The sequence below is a fragment of the Giraffa tippelskirchi genome, chromosome 13, assembly GCF_054371585.1.
Source record: "Giraffa tippelskirchi isolate mGirTip1 chromosome 13, T2T-mGirTip1v1.2.pri, whole genome shotgun sequence".
Lineage (NCBI taxonomy): Eukaryota > Metazoa > Chordata > Mammalia > Artiodactyla > Giraffidae > Giraffa > Giraffa tippelskirchi.
In genome coordinates this window covers 104,318,984-104,342,621 of record NC_137287.1, presented here as the reverse complement: position 1 = coordinate 104,342,621, position 23,638 = coordinate 104,318,984, and the positions used below count along the sequence as shown (strand labels likewise).

The window sequence follows — 23,638 nt, the reverse complement described above, 5'->3', positions numbered from 1 at the left end:
CCAGGTGAGCATCTCCATCTATTGGCTCCCAGGTCAGCCCAGCCCCATCCATCTCCTGACATCATCCTCTCCTACTAGGGAACGAGCATGGGCCTGGTGACCAGCGCTTTTCTGTAGTTCTGATTCAGTCTCCCCTGAAAAAAGGTCTGATTGACATCAAGAGTTCTCCAAACGAACTGAGCGGGTACAGTTGATGCCACCCCTCTTCATCCCATCTTCCAGGATGCAGAAGTGGGGAGAGAGAGGTTGGGTCCAGTAGCAATGAGACAAGCTGGGACCTGGGACCCTTTGCTGCAATGCTTGCATCTGGACACACCTCTCCTCAAGCCAGAAAATACAAAGAAACTGTATGGGACTAAAAATAACAGTTGGGGCAAATTCTGGACAAAAGATACAAATAAACCGAAAACCTAACTGCCACTTTTGAAGAGCCTGACACAAAGAAGAGGAGGTCGGGAACACAAGCAGGGTACTGCGCATGCCCTGTACACACAATACCACCTAAGGGGTGGACAAACCACTTAGGTCACCCCTCCAGCCTGACCACTGGACCACCCTTACCCTCACCACATATAAGAAGCAAGCTTGCTCCACTCAGGGAGACAGTAAGCAAGGGAACCTTTTGTTTGTTTTTGCTCCCCCCTTGCTGCAGCAGGGACCCCAATAAAGCCTTGCCTTCATTTCCTGTCTGGCCTCTGATCAATTTCTATTGATTAAGGGGGCCAAGAACCCTGGTTGGTAACAGCTTGAGGGCTGTGGTTCTTGATGGAACAGATGACCCAGCCTCCAGTGGCCCCAGGGCTCAACAAGGAGCCACAGAGATGAGGCACCACACTGTTTGATCTATTTATAAATTTGGGCAAGAAAACCCTCTAACTGACCATGTAACTATCTAGGGGGTTAGGAGGCTGGGAATATTGGTAACAACAACTTTAGTTCTGTCTGTACTGGTTGAACTTTTTACATTAATAAAATACACATGTGGTCCCTGTGCAAGTAAAAATAAATACACAATTAAAGATAAGTCAGAAAAAATAAGTCAGGAACACAACCATGTGAATTAAGTTAAAAATGGTTAGGAAGGCAAATTTTATGTTTTATATATATATCTTACCACAACTGAAAAGAAACCCAATGAAAATAAATGTAAAAGCTAAATCCAGAAGAAGGAAGTAGACCCAGATATCGGGATTAATTGCCTCTGGGAGGTGAGATTTTCTTTTCTAACCTTTATGGACTTTCTAGAATGTACACACATATAATTCTCACATATAATCAGAAATTTAAATAGGTAATCAGAGAAATCAGTCAAATAAGGTGGGACAGGGAAAGAATACAGCAAAAGCAGCAAATAAAGAAGTTGATGGAATCTTGGGGCAATATTTGCACTCAGAGGCTGAGATAAATAAGCTTAGAGTGAAGGTCTCAGGAATGCTATTGAGGTGGAACAGCTGTGCATCAAATATGCCCAACAAACCAGTAACCCCCTGATCCCCAGGCCACGCACCCCTGGGGCACCCTCTCTCACCATTCATTGCAGGCATGAAAGCCAGGTCAAAAATCTTCCCAACCAGCACCTCCAAGAGGCCAACCTGCAGAGGAAGAACAAAAAGGCAGAGGTTCGGTCAGGTCTGAAGGGATCCTCGAGGCCCTGCCCTGTGGCTGGAGAGGAAGCCACAGAGCATCTCCGGAAGAATCTGGGAGCTGCAGCCAGAGCCCCTGTGATTCCAGAACCACCAACCCCAAGGCACATCTGGTCCACCTGCTCCTTGTACAGATGGGCAGGCTGAGGCCCATCACCTGGCAAGTGCTGGTCCAAGGTTCATGGTGAGGCAGAGACTGAGGGAGACCAGGTCTTCCCAAGGGGCACAGAGCACGGGGTCTTTGGTGGCTTGGAAGGCCCCTGTGCTTTATGACCAGCACTTCAGGTCCCCACCCCAGCTCAGCTTCCATGGACTTCCAGGCAGCACCCCTCACCTCTCTGACCCCAGTTTCCTCAGCTGTAAAATGGGCCAGCAAGTCCAGCTTACAAGGATGCAGTGAGGATTAGGAGCAGATCATGTAAAATGCTTGGTCTTGAGCCTTTTCATATAGCATGTGTGCATGCTATAGTTATGTCCAACTCTTTGCAAGCCCATGGACTGTAGCTCGCCAGGCTCCTCTGTCCATAGGATTCTCCAGGCATGAATACAGGAATGAGTTGCCATGCCCTCCTCCAGGGAATCTTCCTTACCCAGGGATCGAACCCGTGTTTCCTGCTCTGCAGGCAGATATTTCACCTCTGAGTCACCAGGGAAGCCCTTTTTCATAGAACTGCTCTTCACTTCTCTAAACCTTGCTTTCTACATCTGAAAATGTGAGTGGATAATCATTACCTCAGGGAGTACTTGTCCAAACCAAACATAAGCTCTTCTGTGAAGAATACCTACCATGGTGTGGTGCCACGTGATACTGCGGTGACAGAGCATGGGATTCAAGCCCCAGCACTGCCTCTTACCTGGTGGCTCAGTTGGTAAACAGTCTGCCTGCAGTTGGGAGACCTGAGCTGAATCCCTGGGTCAGGAAGATCCCTTGGAGAAGGGAATGGCTACCGACTCCAGTATTCTTACCTGGAGGATCCCATGGACAGATTAGCCTGGTGGGCTACAGTCCATGGGGTCATAAAGAGTCAGACACGACTGAATGACTAACACACTGCCTCTTACCAGCTCTGTGACCTTGGGCAGGTCGCTTGATTTCTCTGTGTTTGACTCTCTTATTTGGAAAGTGGGCCAATAATTGCACCCAAATCATAAGTTTGATTTGAGAATCAATGGAGAAAGGTTTGATTTTAAAATAAATAAAAGGTTAATGTAGTGCCTGATGCCAATTTCTATTGCTCCAGAAATATTCATTAATTTCCCATTAAGTGTTCGTGTCTTTTTCCATTTGGAGTTCAGAGATTTCCATTTTAGTCTGAGCTCTGCCCCAACCAGCTGTGAAGCACATCATTGCCCCTATCTGGGTACCAATCTCTCCATCTACAAAATGAAGCTGATGATACCAATCCTATGAGTTGTTTGGATAAGAAAAGCACCAGATGGTTTGATTGTCTCTGCATAAGTGGAAATCTCGCCCAAACTTGCCCCAGAAAGCAAGCATCAATTTCATTGCCAATTTATAAAGTCAGTCAGTTCAGTTCAGTCACTCAGTCATGTCCGACTCTTTGCAACCCCAAATGGGCATTTTCAAAGTCTTAGGTGGGGTGAGGGACACAAGAATGAAAAACTTGATGAAATAGGACCAAATTCGAGAATATAAGTGTTTCAGATTCATGGATCCTTAGAAAGGCAGAATTTCAGAACGTGGAGGTTTCAAAAGAATTTCAAACCTGTTTGCCTTACAGATGAGGAAATAGGCTCAGAGTGGGTAGGTATAGCCAAGGTCATACAAGAGTCAGTGAGTCCCCCAGTTCAGGAGGGAAGAGGTCCCAAAGGTCATGGCTGCTCCCACTGCCACCTACCCTGGGGTGGAGGATTTGGGCCAAGTGATCCCCATGGGGGCAGTTAGAATGGGACACCACAGGCATGGTAGAAGGAGCTGTGAATCTGGATTCTGCCCCTCATTTGCTTTGTGGGCCTCAGTTTTCCCATCTGTAAAACGAGTCCTGACAGCTTTGATGCCTGTCAACGCTTTGTAATTCACCGACATCCCAGTCCCCAGCCTCATTCCCATTTCCAGACTTAACTCGGGCCTGAGCTTGGTACTTACATCAAAATTGCCCACGTTTGAGGTTCTGAGGTTGAGACTGGTCCTGCAGATGAAGAAAACAGCTCATTAGAAGGAGCTATTAGGACTTCCCTGGTGGCCCAGTGGCTAAGACTCCAAGCACCCGATGCAGGGGGCCTGTGTTCAATCCCTGGTCGGGGAACTAGATCCCACATGCCTCAGCTAGGAGTCGGTATGGTGCAACCAAGAGTTCGCAGTAGGCTGCAACAAAGAGCCACTGCAGCCAAAGAAAGAAAGAAAGAAGTAGCAATTGCCTGAGAATCATAAGAGGCTCACATTTCAGTGTAAGAAGACCCTCCACCAACATCCTCATGGAGACCCCTCTGGATCTGGGGGAGTTAACTTGAGTAGGGCTGGTCTCCACTATGGAGCATTATCTATGTACCAGACACGATGCCATGTGCGTTAGGCTCGCTATGTGTCCTTGGCAAAGCACTTAACTTCCCCATGCTTCAGTTTCCTCCTCTGCAGAGTGGGTGTCTATAAGCACTGAATAGGGTAAGTCAAGTAAATCCCATAGAATCACCCCTGGTACCCAGTGAGTGCTATGCCCGCACGAGCATCCTCACTACCTGGCAAGATCCTTCAGGAATTCCACGAAGGAGGAATCAAAGGCTCCCAGGAAACCGGCCAAGGCCACAGAGCTGGGAGAAGGAGCCCCGGACTCATGCCCTGAGCTGCACTCATGGCTGCTGTGCTGTTCTGAGCAGGGAGGCCCGAGCCTGGGTTCAAGGTCTTTCTCTGCATTGTGAGGGCTTCAGTCTCACGGCACCTGAATCTCACATGCAAACCAGCAGTCCCACCTGAGAAAGGCTGGACCAGACCCGCTCATGGGCAAAGAGACACTGGAGCCACTGACCTCCAGGGGAAGAGAGACCAACGAGGAGCAATAGAGGCTTCTCAGGGAAGAAGACTCTGCTTCAGAATGTGAGAGTCCTTCCTGACTTCTACTCTGTCCCTCCTTCTTCCTGCTCCATCCAGGACACCCAAGCTCTTTCCTGCCCCTGGAAGTTTGCCAGCTCTGCTCTCGCTGACTGGAACCCCCAGCACTCCCCACGGCTGCCCCCTGCTCCCCCTCCAGGCCTCAGTCTCAGACCTCCTTAGAAACTCCTGAGTGGCTCCAATTAGCATCACAGTAGGAGTAGCTGTCACTGTTGAGCTTGACAAATTTGTTGTAAGACAAAAACCTTACAATGAACGAGGCACATGCAGCAAGTGTTACATACACTCTCATTTGTCTTGAAGTGGGACTAATAATAACCCTTGAAGCCACAGGCTGGTGTCAAAAATTAAATGAATGAAGACACCTTGAAGGCTTAGCTCAATGAAAGCATCCAATAAATAACAGCTATTATTATGAGTCCTATAAGGTGGAGACAATGATGCCCATTTTCAGATGAGAAAACTGAGTTTCAGAGAGGCAAGGTCACTTGGCTTACATCACACAGCCAGTCGGGGGTCATGGGAGTGTCAGAACCCATACTGCTGGCTCCACAGCTGGTGCTTGTAACCATTCAACACAGCTCCAAGTCAGACAGACGTGGGTTGGCTCACAGCGCCCCCTCTGTTCTCATATTGTGGCCTTCCTTGAGTAAATAAATGCACCTCTCTGAGCCTTAGTTTTCTCCTCTTTAAAATGGGAGAATAATAGCCCTGCCTCTGCAAAGCTGAAGGAGATTAGACACAGAAGCAGCCAGCACAGAGCCTGACTAATCACCAGCAGCAGCAGCAGTATCATTACTGTCCATGCTGTTGTTGGTGGCAGGTTCTCCTGTGAAGCTCACGGCTCCACTCTTCTTGCCCTGCTCACGCCAGTGGTTTTCGCAGTTATGGCCCATTTTCCCCTGTGCAGTCCTTTGGATTTACCCGGCAGCCAAGTCCAGAGACCTCTAAGCCCTCCCTGTGAGTTGGCACCAGACATAAGAATGCCAAAGAGGTCTTTATAAGAGCGAGAACCGTCGGCAGCAAACCCGCTTACTTGTCCAGCTTGGCGTCGATCATAAGCTTATCATTCTCCACAGAAAACATGGCCAAGAGTTCTGTGTCCTGGAGGAAAGGGAAGGTGAATGGAATGTCACTGCCATCGTACAGCGGTCATTGCTCGCTGGGGGCTCCCTGTGAGACCCCCAATAACACACAATGTAATGGATTTTCCCCACCTCTGGAGGGAAGGAGTTGGGAATCATAATTGCCTGCGTTAACTTTTGTTCACAAGTAAGTCACAGCAAAGACTGGAGGATATTCTTCGGAGAGACAACAATCACAGGAAGCCAATGATTGGCATGGTGTTTGGGGGTGTTTACCGAGTTTTTCTGAGCTGTCTCAGAGGAGGCGGGCATGGCCTACAGAACAGAACAGCTGTCAGAACAGCTATTGTAGATGGAATTGGTCAATCATAACGCCCCCCTCACCCCCCCAAGAGAGGGTATAAAAGGTCCAGACTCATCCTCTTCTCTAAGCAGAAGCTCTGTTGTTGGAAGATCCCTCTTTGCTTCTCTGCCCTCCCCTCCCCCCAAAATAAAATAAAACAAGTTGGTCTTATGAGAAAAAGGAAGCTCCCAACAATGTCAGGTGATGCTATTAGTGAAAACAATAATTGGGACGATGGAGAAGAAGCAGGGCTACTGGATGTATATGGCAGAGACCTATCCAGGTATGGGAAATCCTCCTGGGGAAATGGCGCTTGAGCTGAGGCCTGAAGGGTGTGTACAAATTGGCCAGATGGAAAAGAGGGTGTGAGAATGATCCAGGCAGTGGGAAGGGCATGTGTAAGTGTTAGGGCAGGAAAGGGGCTGGCAGAGGGACAGAGAAAACCAGAGGGCAAGGAGGGAAGGGACTCCTGGAGGCTGGAGTGGGGGTGGGGCCAGACCAGGCAGGGCACGTGGGCTGGAGAGGAATCAGGGCTGATCCAGGGGGCAGTGGGGTCACGGCAGGGTTCTGAGCTGGATCAAATGCGTGGGCTACTGATGGAAAAAATTCCTGCACCATAGGGACAAATCAACAGGGGACTGGATGAGGGACAGCCATCTTCACTCCTGGGTAAGAATCATCCGTTTTAATTTCTCGTCTGACAATGCCCAGTGTGAACCCCACATGCGCTCCAGATGGGAACACCCACCTCCCAGACTAGAGGTAGCTCACCACGTCTCCAGCTCTGGGAGGAGGGACTGGGAAAATACAGCAGACGGGACAGAATCCTAAGTGTCTGAGCCCGAAACTTTCACCACGGAGAGGGAAATGGCACTCAACACAACTGAGCACATTCCTTCCACAGATATTTACCAAACACCTACTGTGTACCAGATTCTGTGCCTGGCTCTGGGGATCCTACAGTGAATAAAATGATCTGTGTCTCTGCCCAGTAATAAACTAACCAATGAATTAATTTAATAATATCACATTAAGGGTATGAACAACGTAAAGCAAGGGAGACAGAGAGAGAGATGGGAGGGATGGGAGTATTTGAGACAGTAGTCTGGGAAGACCTCTCAGAGGAGGTGACATTAGATCAGAGACCTGATGGAAGTCAGGCTGTGAGCCATGCAGATGTCTGGGAGAAGAGCATTCGAGACAAAGTCCCCAAGTGGGACTGTGCCTGGCATGTTGGAGGAACACCGAGAAGCCAAAAGGTGACCAGAGGATGCTCAGGAAGGATGATAGTTAGAGGATGGGCTGTGTGTAAGTTTGAGAGAAAGACTTTCGATCAAAGGAGTAACATCATTTTAAGAGGATTCCCCTCTATGAAATAATTGTGGGAATTGTTGATTTGTATCTTTTCCTCCTGAGTACCAGGGACAAGAAAGCCAGAACCATCTGTCTTGTTCCCCTTTCTCCAGCCTGTAGTAGAAAACATAACACATAGTAGGTGCTCAGTAAATATTGCTGAACAAATGACTGAGGACTGCTTCACCATGGGGTGTGGTACACAATCTGTGAGAATAATACCAGCCAGCACTTTTGGCTTCCTTCCGGTGTTTCTGGTACTTCTCTGAGCATCTCATTAATGTCCTGCTGCCACTGCCATGGGGCACAGAAGAAAAATCAAGCCCGAAGGTCACACAGCTACAAGTGCCCTTAAAGCTTGGATTTGAATCAGGTCATCTGGCCCCCAAATCCGTCTCATAGTCACTATGGTGGGGACTGTGGGGGGCTCTGAAGGTGTCCGCAGGCTCCCAGAGACCACATGACCTCCCACCCCCACTCACCACATCGATGAGGCAGATGGTGGTCTCGACATCATTGGGCTGGGAGACCATGACCTCAGAGGTGGCGAACACCTTCACCACCGCCTGGTCCTTCTGCAGCGTCACTGAAGGTGGTTTCGGCACCTGGATCCTAATGGTGAGGGGGCGGGACTCGGGGTACTGCTGGAACACCTGTGAGCAGACCCCAGGTGGGGTGAGCAGGGCCCTCCATAGTGGGGGGGGACTCAGGGGGTCATCAGCCAAACTCTAAGCACACAGCAGAGGGTCTCACATTGGATCCCTTCAGAATCAGCAATATTGCTTGAGTCCTACAAACCACATGCAAAGCCTCCAACCACTGTGGGGTTTGGCCAGGGGCTGTCTTCTCCAAGCCTCTCACAAAGAGGTATCGTGAGAATTCAATGTAATCATGCCAGCAAAGCTTCAAACTCAATATCTGACACTGATACTGTGGAAATGCTCAAAACCTGGTCCTTAGGGAGGTAGGGTCCTGGGGCGGGGGTGTGGGGTTGGGAGAGGGACACTGAGCTTGGTGCTGGACATTCATGATTTCATTGACTCATCACAACTCCATACGTTGCTTTTCTTCTCCATGTTATAGATGAGAAAACCGAGGTTCAGAGGGGGAACATTAAGCAAATTGTCCAAGGCCAACAGGAAAGCTGAGATTCTAGGCCAGGTCTGTGTGACTCAGAAGCCCAGGGCCTCTCTCCCTTCCTACTGACTCCAGATGCCCCACCTGGAATGAGAAAGTCTACAATTCCAGGTCCTCACAGTGAAATTCCCGGAGCAAGGCACAGCCTGCCCCATCCACCTGGATTTGCTGGGGTCTCTGGAGACACATGGTGGGAGGGATCAGAGACTGTTTGCTGCTAACTGATTCCTCCAAATTGGCTAAAAGGACAAGTCATCAAATGACCAGCCCCCATATTTACTAAATAACTGCTTTACCAAAAAAGTTTAAGGAACATTTTCCTTAAATATGTTCAGTGAGCATAAATATATGGAAAAAATCCCAAAGTTACTTAAAAAAGAAACCAGTTTAAACGTCAGCTTTTCTATATCCAGTGCAGCAGGGTATGTCCTGATCCTAAGAAGGCGTTCATCTTCCTGACCACATTCAAGGTGAAACTCTTCTGGAAAACTCTTGATCTAACAGCTAATCTAATAAATATAGCCAACTGACCACTCAGTGGACTCACCTTTGGGCAAATTGCCTCTCAACAAATTGATAATTTGGTGCATTGGCTTTTCATAAAAGGATTTTCAGGATATTTCTGCAGAGGGGTCTGGTGTCCCAAACACCTCCACCCCAACACACAGAATCTCTAAGAATTCACAACTTTCCCTTCACAGGAACCCTGAGAGGTTACCCTAAATTCTCTCCACAGCAGCAGAAAACTCAGGATACCTATCCTGGCTCTCGTCAAGCGTCTCATGGTAACTCCGGGAGACCTTCCTCCACGTCTAGCTTCAGTCCCTCCCTGCTACAGGCCCACCCCCATAGGAAGCCCTGAGTCCCTGCTTTACTGAGCTTAGCTGGGCTGCCGCCGCTCTGAGCTGGTTTCCCCACCTGTAAACTGGGTTTCTTGTCCCTTCTGGCCCCATGGATGGGAGAAGGACTCAAACCATATGAAACTGTGGATTCTTAACAACTTTCATGAACCATAAGATGCAGTGCACCAGAAGTGGTCCAATAAACAAACATGAAGTGGTCCAGTTGATTGAGGGGCCCGCCTGCCTCCCGGTGATGCCACTGTTTGTGCCGTTAATGGTTCCCTGCCATTCAGCTTTCAACCACACGAGGGCGATAGTGACCGTTTGTTGAGTGTAGTCTCCTTTCCTTTGAATTCCACCCAGAACGAGATGGGACAGGTAGACAGGAGATGAAAAATGTCTAAAATGGCTGTAAATTACAGAAATCCTTGGCAACTGTATAACACCATGTAAGAAGCTCTTTGCTGTGAGGTGCAGGGTAGCAGGCCTGGAACCAGAACTAGGAAGAGAACTGGGATCAGAAAAGCCTTTGTTCCAACTGTGTATGGCAGCTGATCCAAGACTGCATTTGCATTTGCTCTTTTTAAAAAAAATAAATTAATTAACAAGAACGATCATAGTTAACATTTATCAGATGCCTACTCTGGGCCTAGATTCAAATCCCAGAGCTGCAGTCACCCTGTGAAGTCACCATTTTTGCCCATTTTTCCAGATGAGAAAACCGAGACTCAGAGAGAAGTCATTTGCCTAAGGGAGTATGGTTGGGATGTGCTGAGCTGGAATCAAATTCATGTCTGTCTGCTCCAAAGATGTGGCTCTTTCCCGCTAGGCCTCCATGCTCTCCAACCCCCACCCCCAAGCTCTGTATCAGTATCTTTATGTGCATCATCACCCTCCTGGATGAACCTGTGTAATAGCTATTAGCATCCTCCTTTGACTGATGAGGAAACTAAGGCTCAGAGACATTAAGACTCTTGCCCAAAGACACACAGCGAGGAAGTGACCAGGCTGGGATTAGACCTGGGCAGGCCAGTCCACGGCTAGAGCTCAGGTGCTTTCCACCTCAGCCTCTGTGCCCACACACCCCCAGGGGTCTGGTCTCCAAGCCTTTCTCACTATACTTTCAAGGCACAGGGAGAAGGTTGGATCACCCACCCTAGTGCTGAGCGTCTTTCCTTCCTACCCAGCTCCTGGGACAGTGAAGGGGAACGTGAGGCTGAAGGCGAGGGGAGGCACCGCACATACGTACCTTGGGAATCAGGGCTCCCAGTGTGGACGTGGTGAGCGGAGGAAGCTCTTCAAACTGCAGGGAAAGAAGAAGGGTTGTGTGGGTCCCAGAGGCTATGGAGACAGACAGGAGTTGCTAACACAGTGATTAAACCTCTACCCACCCCAGACAACCGGTGGGGGCATGTCCTCTCCCTTAAAGGCCTCTGGGGAGGCCCCACAGGTCCAACAGGGGCCACCACGCAGAGTGAGCCATTTGGGGGTTAAGTGGATGGGGCAGCTGCTGAAGCTTCCACAGACAGGGCTTCTCAGGGCAGGAGGCAAGATCTGAATCTTTCTCCTCTAAAAATGTGAGTCTTTATGAAAACAAGATGGACATCAGCGGGTCCATGTATGAAACCCAGTGTCCATTAAGAGGATGATGCTGCCATATCCCTGAACTACTTGTGCTATTATTTAGCTAATATCTTCCTTAAATGACTAACTTTTAAAAATTATCAAATACTAGAAATGGAAAGCCAGTACCACTTGACAGAAGGTGATGGCATCTATAAAACTAAATGCAATAAAAACAAAACAATGACATCACACTGTGCGTGGATACCATTGTCTGTGGAGGGGAGTTCTGTTCTCCTGAGTTTAAAGAGGACACCTAAAAGTTTAAGAGAGGGTTACATCATACTGGCACCAAACGGAGACTTTCCTCTTGGTAGAATCAAGGTTGACATAATGTACATGATGGGGTTATTTTGAGAAACTCTTGTTCTTATGAGATACACACTGAATTTTATGGAACAAAATGCAATGACCCCAAACACTCAAGCTATTCAACAGCAGATAGAGGGATACGTAGATAGATAGATAGATAAAGATAGGTGGATGGATGGATGGATAGATATGAGGCAAATGTGGCAAAATATTAACTGGTGAATCTAGGTGAAGGATATCATGACATTAATTGTATTATTTTGCAGCTTTGATGAAGGCTTGAAATGTTTTAAAAGAAAAGATTTGGAGAGAAAATGACTCTGGAACATACCTAAAGGTGATATTTTATTTTTATGTCTCTTAGTTATGCATTATCAATGTTTACCAAGCAAAAGAATTCAAAACACTGAGATACAGACATATGGATTTACATTATGCTTTTTTAAAGGTTTGGAATAAAATTATGTAGAATTGGATAGGGAGCAATGTTTCGATGTAGTTTAGTGTCATGAGTTAAGGGGCGGACTGTCCACAGTCTTTGCTTTCAAGCTATTTCCCAGGACACTGAGGACTAGAGAGAATCAACAGTGGGCTGTGCGCTGCCCAGCTGCCCCATCCTGGGGGCCATGACTCACCATGCCATCGGTGATGTCAATATCCAGGGCCCCTTGCTTCTGCAGGAGAGTCAGCACCGAGCCCAGAAAGTTGGCAGAAATGGCCAGTTGCGAGTTGGTGTTGTCGCCCATGGGGGGCAATTCTGGCATCTTCTGCCTGGGAGACAAGGCTGGCCGCCCCAGTGGGTAGTCGATGAGGTCTCCTCCAGCTTCTCCAACCAGAGTCTGGGGAAGTAGAGAAGAAAGAGGTCACAGGGGGAGAGGTGTAGGGAGAAGAGCTGGAATGAATCCCTGCATCTGCCTCCAGGCAGCCTTCCTTGGTTAAACCCACTGGGTCTGAGTGACTTTCATTTATAGTCCCATAAATTCAATTTGTGATGGAATAGCATCTCTTGATGGTTAGTGAGCATCACCAACTGGGTGGACATGAATTTGAGCAAACTTCAGGATACAGCAGAGGACAGAGGAACTTCATGTGCTGCAGTCCATGGCAGTCACAGAGTTGGACGCGACTTAGTGACTGAACAGCAAGCATCTCTTGCAGTTCCTGCTCTATGACCACTTATAATTAAGCCATGGTTCAGCACCGTATATTTGAACTAGAAGAATGAGAGCCCTCCACTAACAATGCAGCAGGTTGATGCACCTGTACCGTATACACTGGAGTATCTACTCTTTAAAGGCCGACTACTCTCCATAGCATAAAAGGTGTTGTGCGGTCTGCCTCATCTGGAGTCACTCTGCCCCCTCACCCCCTTCCTCGATGCAGCCACCAGGGTCTCGTCTATCCGTACCTCCACCTCAGCACCCCTACCATCCATAGATGCTTCCTGCCTGCCGTTTCCTCCCACACACTCGTTTTTTGTTCTATCCCACTCCTTTGGCTGGTTTCAGCTCAAGTATCACCTCCTCCAGGAAGCCCTCTGTGACCTCCCTGGGTAAATCATATCCCCTGCTTTAGGCTCTGATAGCCCAGGAATTCCTTTCACAGAGCTCAAGATCTCTAATCGTTTGAGTGATTCTTAGATGGCCCATCCACTCCTGTAGATGGTCACCTCCCTCAAGTCAGGGATTTGTTATATTCACCACCAGTCCCAGTCCAGAATCTGGACCACAGCAGCTAACTGATAAACATCTCTTGAATCACTCTGTGCTTGTGGATATACTCAGTGTGCACATATATGTGTGCACAGGTGTGCTGTGTCTTTGAGAGCGTGGGTGTGCATGCTCTGGGTCTGATGCAGGAAGTGGAAGGCACTTGTGTTTTTGCAGCCCAGGGTATGTGTGTGTGTGTGTGTGTGTGTGTGTGTGTGCATGCACGTGCACAGTTATGGGCCTGATTCAGTGGTGTGCTTGAGCTAGTTCGCATCAGCTCACAAGAGCCAATTCCAGGCATCTCTTTCTAACCCTGTGTTTAGTGAGTCATGTTAGTAGCCTAAAATTGGTCAGGGTAGGGGTACTTATACCATGGAAATCAGCAAACATTACAAATTAGGACTTTTTTAAACAATCATGAAGAATCAGTTGTTAATGTTTACCGGGACACAAATAGCCAGATTCACTCCTCCAACAAACCCAAGCCTATAGCAGCAGCTCCCACAGCTAGAAGCCAGACTGCCTGCTTCAAAGCCCAGGTTCACATTTATCAGCTGTGTGACCTTTGGCAAGTGGCTTAACCCCTCTGTGTCTTACTTTCCTCAATAAGAGTGCCTACTTCGGGGTTAATCTACATAAAGTTCTAGGAATGTGCCTGGCACACAGCAAGCACTGGATGAGTGTTGGCTGTGATTGAATTTCCCAACACAGCTTCTTGAAGGTCCTCATCCAAGCAGGAAAAAGTCTTGTTCAAATGTTGCCTCCCAGGCATTCAGCAGCAGCCCTGGTGGTGGTGGGGGGGTGGGGAGTCGGGGAGTCTGGGGGGATGAGGGGTCACGGGAGGTGGGGTCCTCGGCCTGTGGGGAGAGGCCACCTCCCCGACCCAAGCCCAGGCACTCACGTTGAGGTCCAGCTCCAGGAATTCCCCAGTCACGAGCGGGAGGCTGGAGAAGGTGTACTGGACACTTCCCAGTATCCCCAGAGGAATCAGAGCTGCAGGCAAAGGTGGGGGTCACAGGAAGCTCCCCCTCACCCACCCAGACACCTTCTTTGTGACCTGAGGGGAGTGGGGCAGCAAGGTTCTGGCTCCAGACACCATGGAAAGAGCAAGCATTCTGGGTTCAAACCCCAGCTCTGCCTCTTCCTTGCTGTGTGATCTTGGTCAAGACACTGCACCTCTCTGAATCTCCATTTCCTCCCCTGTAAAATAGGCTTAACAGAATTCCTCGGACCATATTGGTGATTGGGGGTGGGCAATGAGATTCTGCATATTGATAAGCTGTGTAAGCTATGAAGTGCTGTACTGGGAAGAAATTATGGGGCTCCACAACATGGTGCTTAATTAAGTTTGGCATTTCTCTGACTGCTTGTGATAAACAGTCCTAACTTCTGGGCTCTTCCAACCCTGTATGGCTGTAGAGACTGTGCACTGCCCAACTGGTGCTACCATTATGCTGTGATCCATCTGGATGGAGGACCCTGGAATCATGGAGTGCACGACCTGGACAACCACATGGGGCAGACTTGCCTTCAGGAATGTTTACTCTGAAATCCTGGATCAAGGGTGAGTGCCGGAGCCTGAGCCTGAAGACCTGGACGGTCTCCACGGGGTCTGTCACTCTCTAATCTAGTGCTAGTCACTCCAGCCTCTCTAGGGGTTGAGGCCAACACCCCCAGTTTAGAGATGAGGGAACTGGGAAGAGCCTCTCCGAGTCCACACACTGCCTGGGGGCTGGAAACCCAGCGTCCCAACACCATCCGGAGCCCCAGCGCCCAGGGGTCCAAGCAGGAAGCTCCTCCCTCTGAGGCTTGGGCAGGGGGGTGTCCGAGGACAAGAGGAAGGGCCAGGCAGCCCCTCTCCCCTGGGGTCAGACGCACAGCACTGCATGCACCACCCAGGGCCCTCTTCCCAGACATAGCTGTGTCTCTGGTCCCTTCCGAGGGCTGGGCCCAGATCAGGCGCTAGAGGATGTTGGTTGAATGAAGCAAAGAAGGAAGGACTTACAGTCCACGAGACCCAGCTGGTCGTTGACAAGGCCCAGCACCACGTCCACAATGGGGCAGAGCTGCAGGGGAGAGAGGGCATGGAATCCTGGTGACCGTGCAGGGTGGGGGAGTGGTGCACAAGCAAGAACAATGATAATAGCAACTATACTGACTGCCTTTCTGTGCTGTGTGTGGCCCTGTCCTCCCCGCAGCCCTGTGGGGAAAGCTTTCTCATGATCCCCATTTTACAGATAGGAAAACTGAGACTCAGGTGATGTGATTGCCACGTAGCTTGGAAGTCCTGGAGCTGGGTTTCCAACCAAGAACTGTGTGAATCTCAAGCTTCACCTCCTTACCCCCTCACTAATCTGTCCCTCTGCATTCCTTAGGGCTCTTTCCAGACCCCCAAGGACACATCCCAGCCCCCTGGCTCCCTCTCTCCTTCTGGGTCACCTGTGTGCCTCCAGGAATGGAGGCTGCACTGTGGCCCCTAGCTCTGGGGAAAGTTTGTAATTCCCGCTCCTGGTCCCAGGATGGGTTCTTACCAAGTCAGGGAGGACATTGGCCAGGACTCGGTTTACTAAGTTGTCCACAAGGTTGGGGAGAAGCCTGAAGAGAGAGCAAATCAACGACAGTTCAACCAAACAGTGGAATATTACACAACCATATAAAGGTAAACAAAAGAAACTCTTTGTTGTTGGTACAGAAAATTCTCCCAATAAACCAATGATGAGAGAAAAGCACAAAACAGTGTCTTCAATATGTGCTCATTTGTGTTAAAATGATGGAGGGGAATGAAATTTGCTTTCATGTTTGCTTCATTTGTTTAAAAAATTGGATGGAGAATCAAGAAACAAATAACCAAGGTGAGCTCTCTGGGAAGGGGGAAGACAGGAGATGGAGAGGGAGAGGGGCGTGCCTTTTTATCATTTTATATTTTGAACAATGCACCACCAGATATTTTTCCTAGTGAAAATGTGAATTAAAAATCTGTGAAGTTTCTGGGTTTCCTTCCCCCTCCTTATCTCACCAGAACACCGGGGGCTGATTTTTTTCTGCCTCCACCCACCCTGGAGCAGAAAGACTCAAAGAAGAACACGTGAATAGGAATTTGGGGACTCAGATGCAAATTTGCCTGTCCCCTCATCAGTGAATTTCTCTGATCCCACAGTCTAGATAAGATGAGGGCTGGAGAAGAAAGAAACTGATGAGACAGGAGAGGAAGGATTCGGAGGCTTTAGGGAGACCAAGAACAAGGATCTCCCAAGATGAGGGCCAGGGAGTGAAAAGAAAGGGACTCAGTTCTGAGTGGCCCTGATGTGCCCTCATCTGAGACCATCATCTGAGGGCAGCGTACCGGCCACACCAGTCAATATCCAGACACTTGAAAACCCCTCTGGATACAAGGTGTGGACTCAGCCACTTTGTGGGTGGAGTGTAATAGAAAAAACTCAACATCTGATTAAGATCACATTGAACAGCATCAACTGGGAAATTTCCCTGTGAGTTGGGAAACCATTAGACACAATACCCATGTTATTCAAGTAACATAAACTCTTAAAATGTACCAGATTTTCACTAGGTGTTTTACATTCACCATCTTAATTCCAAAGGGGAAAAAATGACCCCCATTTCACAGATAAAGAAAGTGGAGCTCAGAGAGGACAACAGAGCTATCCAAGGTCACACAGCAAGCAATAGTGAAGCTGAAGAGGTTTGAACCCCAGGCTGCTTCCAGAGCCTCTGCTCTAAACTATGATTTGCCAAAGACAGATGACTCTACCATCTGCCAAGGCACTCCACAGCCCGCTGGTACTCACCCTCGCAGCAGCCTGACTTTGATACCTCCCAGGAGGGTGTCACATCGCTCAATGACCAGCCTTGGGTAACCCGTGCGGTCCATGGTCAGCCGGACTTTGGCCGTGATGTTCACCTCCACTGCGATGTCCAGGAACCCAATAAGACTAGAGGAGAGGAGACCATGGTGCCAGGGAGACAGTGAGTCAACCCCCAACCACCACATTGCACCTCGGCTTTTGCCCTGGCGGTTCCTGCCATCTACTATGCTGCTGTTTCACGTCTAGGGGTCCCAAACCAGAAGGCTTCCCTGGACCCTCAAGTCATCTGTGAACAAATCTATCCCTACTTAATTTATGAGAGCTTCAGAGGCTGGGAACAGAGGTCAATAAATGAAGCTTATGTCTAAATTCTGGTTTCCAAGGTGACCACCCAATCATATTGCTTTGTAGGCATGACCTCATCCCATGGGGATAAATCAATGCAAAAGTCCACCACCTGAGGTCCTTTAATGAGCACCAACTATGTAGCAGACATTATTCAGAGAGACTGTCTGTCACAGTGGCCACAGCCACCTGGGAAAGGCTATTGTCCCCACTGCACGTGAAGACATATTAGTGATAATAGGAGGACTGGCCTGATGTCACACAGGTTAAAAGAGAGAGTCAGGATTTGAACCCAAAGGGCCCCTGGACTCCAGCCTCCCAGATCTTAACCTCTGCATAGGCTGCCTTCACTACCTGTTGCTCAGGAGATGACCTGAGCCCAAAGGTATAAGCCACGTGTGTGCTGATGACACCTCAGGTCTTTTAGTCCCCACATTATGGACAAAAAGGAGAAAAGACCTGCCCCAGAGCTCCCAGCCAGGATGGAGGGTGGCAGGGACCCCTCTGGGACCAAGGGCACACACCTCTTCCCGTTGATGGCCACGCGGGTGTACAAGCTCAGGTAGACGCCCACACCGGGCAGGAGCCGCACGGACACTCGAGGGAGAGTCAACTCCACGATGCGTAACCTGCGGGGGACCGAGAGCAGTGAGAGGGCAGCCATCTCCTCTGCCCGGCACCCCACTCCCCAGGGACCATCCTCCCCACACTCCCCTCCTCTGTGCCCCATTCATTCTTCTCAGCTCTAGAAAGACCTACAATTTATGGATAGAGTTTGGAAAACACAGAAAAATTAAAGGGAAAAAACATGCCATGACCCAGTCTCCCACTGCCTGGAGGTCTTTTGTTTATATTTCCATGTATTTGCTTTGATCTTTTTTTTTTTTTTCATGTAAAAATGCTACTCCTCCTGCCTGTCCCTGCCCGGCTTTGCCTGGTTTCTTCCCACACATTCTTTAGATTTCAGCTCTAGGTTTTCCTCCTCTGGGAAGCCTCCCCCGATCTCTCCACTATATACCTCCTCACTTCTCCATGAACTTCTTAGCACTGTAATTGTATAATTGTTTCCAGGCTTCTTTATTGATGCCATATAACCCACCAGCCTGCAAGCTCCATCAGGACAAGAGGAGCTTGTCTTGGCTCATCATGAGGTCGTGTCCCTAGGGACAATAGAGCGCGCTGCACGTAGTTGGCGCTCTAAATATTGATCATATTAAATAGTGAATATGAGGAGGAGGCTGAGCATAGTTGAAATTATAATATGTATGCACAATGTTGGGTCTTTTCCACCTTGACTTTATTACTATGACCATTCTACAGAGGAGGAAACTGAGACTGAGAGAGAGGAAAAGAATGGCCCAAAGTCACAGGCTAATATAAAAGGCTGAGCTGGGACTCAAACTCAGGACTTTTAACAGCAAGATCCCAAATCATACAACTTGGGACTCAAGATGTCCAGTCCTGAGGCCAGGTCCTAAAGTGTATGAGACACTGAAGACCATCCTTATTCCAACTCCAGGCCCCTGGGGGTGATTATTCCTGTTCGGAGTTCATCAGGGAGCTTGACAGGGATACCCCAGCCCCTCCTTACCCGGTGATGCCCTGCACGGTGCTGATGATGCCGCCCTCACCAAGTACGCCCAGGACGCCCCCTCCTCCAAGAAGTCCTCCGTCACCAAGGAGACCACCTCCGCCGAGTAGGCCACCTTGGCCCGCTAGGATGCCGTCAGCTGCCAGCATGCCCCCAGTGCCCAGCAAACCGCCTGGGCCCAGTGCCCCAGTGGCTACACCAGGCGGGATCTCTCCAGGCCTCAACTCTCGCCGGTGAAGTCTGCCCACGGGCGCCGCACCTTCAGCAGACCTGTACCGCCCATGGTCTCTGTGGCTGCCCTGTGCATTCTCAGCATTGCGGTAGTTGCTGGTTTGGAGGTCCCTGACGCTTCCATCGGACTCAAGGATCTCACCGTATCGGTATTTGCCCCCCAGCTGAGCGGTGTTGTCACTGGCCTCAATGTGACCATACTTGTAATTACCACCAAGCTGGTGGCCATTGGTATACTTTGGGGGCAGTTCTCGCACATGGAAGTCACTGTAAGGAACACCACCGACACCTCGGGGGAATTCAGCACCTCTGTAGTCATCGTAACGGTGTCGGCCACCGCCCAAAAGACCACCACTGCCACCCAAGAGACCGCCACCACTGCCACCCAAGAGACCGCCACTGCCACCCAGCAGCCCCCCGCCACTATGGCCTCCACCACCCAGCAGCCCACCATCACCACTACTACTCCCGCCACCAAAAAGCCCCCCATCACTGCCACCCAGGAGCCCTCCACCACTGTTGCTACTGCCACCCAGTAAGCCTCCTCCAACTCCACCCAACAGGTCGCCACCACCCCCTCCAGCCCCACCACCAAGCAGGCCCCCAAGAAGACCACCTCCCCCACCACCTCCACTTCCACCAAGCAGACCCCCCAGGAGAGGCCCACCACCATCACCACCAGCTTTACCCACGGGCACCTCTCTCAGGGCTGAGCGAAGAGCATCACTTTGCTGCAAGGTGCCCGAGATGGCTGTGGAGAAGCAAAGGTCTAAGTTGGAGGCTTGTCCACCTCTGACCCCCAGCACTGCTTGCTCTCTAGTCCCCGTTTGCCCACAGGTAAACTCCTGAGGTCGAATGGTAAGGCTCCTCCTGACTAGCCCTGACATCCCCATTAACTCATTAGCTGCTGGCTTTGACCTCTCATACTTTAACCAGATTTTAACACCGTTCAGCCAAACCTTCATGATCCTTCCTTCCAAGCACTCCACACTTTACAGTGTAAAAACAAACAAACAAACAGACAAAACCTACTTCTTAGTGCATTATTCAAATTTATTCCTGGAAAATAGTCAAGGCCAGAATTATTGTCCCCATTTGATGGATAAAGAAACTGAGGCCTGTGACACTGGAGGAAATGAGCCCTTTTTTTCATTCTATGACAGCCTTGGACAGGAATGAGGGCAGGGGACGTGTCCTCATTTGCCATATGACAAAAGCGAGACCCCCAAGAACTGAAGGCAGGATCAATGACAGCTCCTACTTTTGAGTGCTTTCTATGAACCAGGAACTGTGCTAAGTTTTCAAAAGGTCATTCATCTCATTAGATTCTTGTATCAGTCCTCCAAGATGGGACCATAATGACACCCTCTTTGCAGATGAGAAAACTGAGGCTCAGAGAACTCAAGCCATAGACTTAAGGTCACATAGCCAATATCTGAACTCTAGGAAGGCTGGCTCCAAGACTCAAGCTCTTAATCGCTGCTTTCTACTGCCTCAAGTACAAACTCCCCAGCATGGTGTCTGGCCCCTAGCAAATGCTCAGGAAGTGGGAGCCCACAGAAAAGATGAAACTAAGGCCCAGAGAGAAGCCACCCATCCTTCTGATGTAGAATCTGCCAGTGAGCAAGAGAGTGCTTGGGAATTTCAGAGTTGGCTGGGCTTCCCTACCCGCCACCTGCCACCATCCACTCTCTGCAGGACTGGACTCACCGTTGCTCAGCACGTCTTTGGTAACCCTGAGGACGGTGTTTGTATCTTGGCGGATACCACACACAGCCGCCACTGACAGAGCAGCCACACACCACGTCGTCCACATGCTGGCACTGCTTCTCTGCTAAGGAGACAGCGGGTCATAAGGCCATGGCTGGGTGTCACCACCCTGCCCAGCAGCTGGAGTTAGCACCACCCCTCCCCAACCTACCAAGAGTCATATCAAGACCCAGAGGCCCAGAAACAGGGGAAATCACCCAAGGGCATAATATAGGGCAGGTCCAGAGTTCCTGATACCATCTTCTGAGCTTTTCAAATTGCAGTGAATCTGGAGATACCATTAACCAAACTGTCCCATAACATAGATGTTTTATTAATATCTCCCCAGAAGGAAATTTACAAATGGAGCATCAGGAATAGAGAAAAATACTCTGAGTATTGGGGATTCCAACCAAAATAGCAAATTAGTAGAAGGTAGACTCTGGGGAAATTTCTCCAGAGATTTCTAGAGAAATCTACTCATCTGTTCACCCAACCACCCACCCATCCATCCTTGCATTCACCCATCCATCCATCCATTCATCCACTCATCAACCATCCATTCCCCCTCTTATTCATCCATCTCTCCACCCTTCTTCCCATCTATTCATCATTTATTCATGACCCAACCAACCAGCAAGCTGATCATATATCCATCCATCTATCCTTTCTTCCTTCCTTCCTTTCATACATCCATCACCCATACATCCTTCCATCAGTCCATCCACCTGTCAACACATTCACCTAGCCACACTCACATGCATCCAGCCAGCTAGCAAATACTCCTTCCCATCTCTTTGGAGGAGACAGTTCCATCATCACGTCATTAAGACTATGACATGATGGGCTCTGGATCAGAGCTCTCTGGATTCTAATCCTTAAGAAAGAGATTTGACCTTTTGAATTACAGCTTCCTAGTCACCATCATGGCTTCCCAGGTGGCTCCAGGGGTAAAGAACCCACCTGCCAATGCAGAAGATATAAGAGACGTGGGTTTGACCCATGGGTCAGAAAGATCCCCTGGAGGAGGGCATGGCAACCCACTCCAGTATTCTTGCCTGGAGAATCCCATGGACAGAGGAGCCTGGAGGGCTACAGTCCATAGAGTCGCAAAGAGACACAACTGAAGTGACTTAGTGCCGGGAGCCAGCCCACGAGATCCCACCCTTGACAGAGTCATGAAGAAAAGGACTGATTGAGCAGAGCTTCTCAGGCCTCAGGGGTTCTTGGAAGGCTGCCTCAGCGCTCACCTTAAAGATAATATCTGTCTTTCTGATGTTGGCTATAATAAACCTCTTCTTATTTCTATGACTTAGGCAAAAGGCCTATTCTGATTCTCTTCTAAAACAGATCTTTCTGAAACCTCAATTGACAAGGGCCCTGAATGGTAATACCCTAATAAAATTATCTGGGATATAGAGTATGCTAATCTAAATTCCTCTTGCTAGCATATTGGTTTGCTTAATAAATGTACCTGTGCCTTTGGAGCTAATGTGCATGGCTGCTCCTTAACAACAAAACAGCATTGAGAGCTTCCACACAAAAAGCCCCGATGGGCACAGAGCCCTTTGTAGGGAAGAAAGGCTTATTAGGAAATATAAGAGGTATTGCTTTATGAAACTGTTACTTAGTCTATATTTACTCACTATGTTTTTGCTCTTAACGTATTTAGCCTATATAATGAAAACATAATAGTTAGAGATTTATATAAATAGAAGTTTAGCTTTAATACAAATAATAAGACGATTGTTAATTCAGCTGGTGATTTTGCTAAGCACTGACCTTGGCACTTTCATCTTGCTGTGCCATGACTTTATGGGACCACATTCTTCTCTGTTAGGCTCAAGGCATAAGATAGAGTACAGAAAACAGGTTTTACCTTGAAACTCTGAGTTTGTGAATTCTTTCTTTGTCATAATCTGCTGTGCCTGTATTCTTTAAAAAAATGTAACTCTGGTACTTTCTATGCCTGACACAAAAGTGCTCTGGCTGATCAACTCTTATCAATAAAGGAGTCACTGGATGTTAGCAGGCCTTCAGGCCAGAAGATGATGTAAATGACTTTAAACCTTTTGTAACTAAGAAACACAAACAGTGTCCTGGTTCTGATAAGGGTCAAAAACTGCTGACCCATTGGTCTGGTTTGGCATGACTCTACACTTTACATCTGTTTCTATGTGCTACTAAAAATATAAAAGCTGTCTTGAAAGCAATAAAGTCAGAAGACACTTGGAAACACTGAGACTCACTGTGTCTTCTCATTCTTATCGCCGACGCCGTCCATCCTAAGGGAACCCTGACCAGCTGGAGCTGGACTCCGGCAACTTAGCACGCACATACATGCAGTCACCAGCACATCATATCTGGTACATAGCAGACACTCAATAAACAGTAGCTATTTTGGGGGGACTATTATTTCACACCCCTAAGAAGTGGATGTAAAATATTATGAGATTGGAGGGGTGAAGTATGCATTTTGGGATGAGCAGTTCAACCCCAAGGAAATTTTATTTTGCTGCCTTCACATCTAATCCATTTCTCTCACTCCACCAAACCAGTCTACCCATTCACCAGCCTCAGAGAATCAGAACAGGACATGGTTCCTTTCTGGGCCAAACTATGAAATTGTTGGCCTCAACCCCCTCCACATATGCACCCTCTTCCCTTTTTCCTGTCCCCTACATCCCCTGAAGTTCACACAGCCCCCACATTCTATCCCTACTCCAGTTTGCTCCTAGGGAGAGTATCAGGGGAACTCATTCATACTAGAATATTAAGATCTAA

General features: G+C 48.8%; 1 protein-coding gene across 1 annotated transcript in view; it reads right to left on the bottom strand.

Annotated features, from left to right (window-relative positions):
* BPIFB4 (BPI fold containing family B member 4) overlaps nt 1-23,638 on the bottom strand; it is a 35,303-nt gene that overhangs the window by 4,981 nt on the left and 6,684 nt on the right. Inside the window, exons 2-15 of the mRNA XM_081552943.1 lie at nt 20,816-20,939; nt 19,794-19,856; nt 18,875-19,394; nt 17,808-17,912; nt 16,921-17,064; nt 15,646-15,709; nt 15,120-15,180; nt 14,016-14,107; nt 12,041-12,244; nt 10,720-10,773; nt 7,974-8,144; nt 5,747-5,814; nt 3,751-3,793; nt 1,529-1,592 (exon numbers count right to left, since the gene is read on the bottom strand). Of these exons, the coding sequence (XP_081409069.1) occupies nt 1,529-1,592; nt 3,751-3,793; nt 5,747-5,814; nt 7,974-8,144; nt 10,720-10,773; nt 12,041-12,244; nt 14,016-14,107; nt 15,120-15,180; nt 15,646-15,709; nt 16,921-17,064; nt 17,808-17,912; nt 18,875-19,394; nt 19,794-19,856; nt 20,816-20,939 (1,777 nt within the window). The remainder of the gene's footprint in view (nt 1-1,528; nt 1,593-3,750; nt 3,794-5,746; nt 5,815-7,973; nt 8,145-10,719; nt 10,774-12,040; nt 12,245-14,015; nt 14,108-15,119; nt 15,181-15,645; nt 15,710-16,920; nt 17,065-17,807; nt 17,913-18,874; nt 19,395-19,793; nt 19,857-20,815; nt 20,940-23,638) is intronic.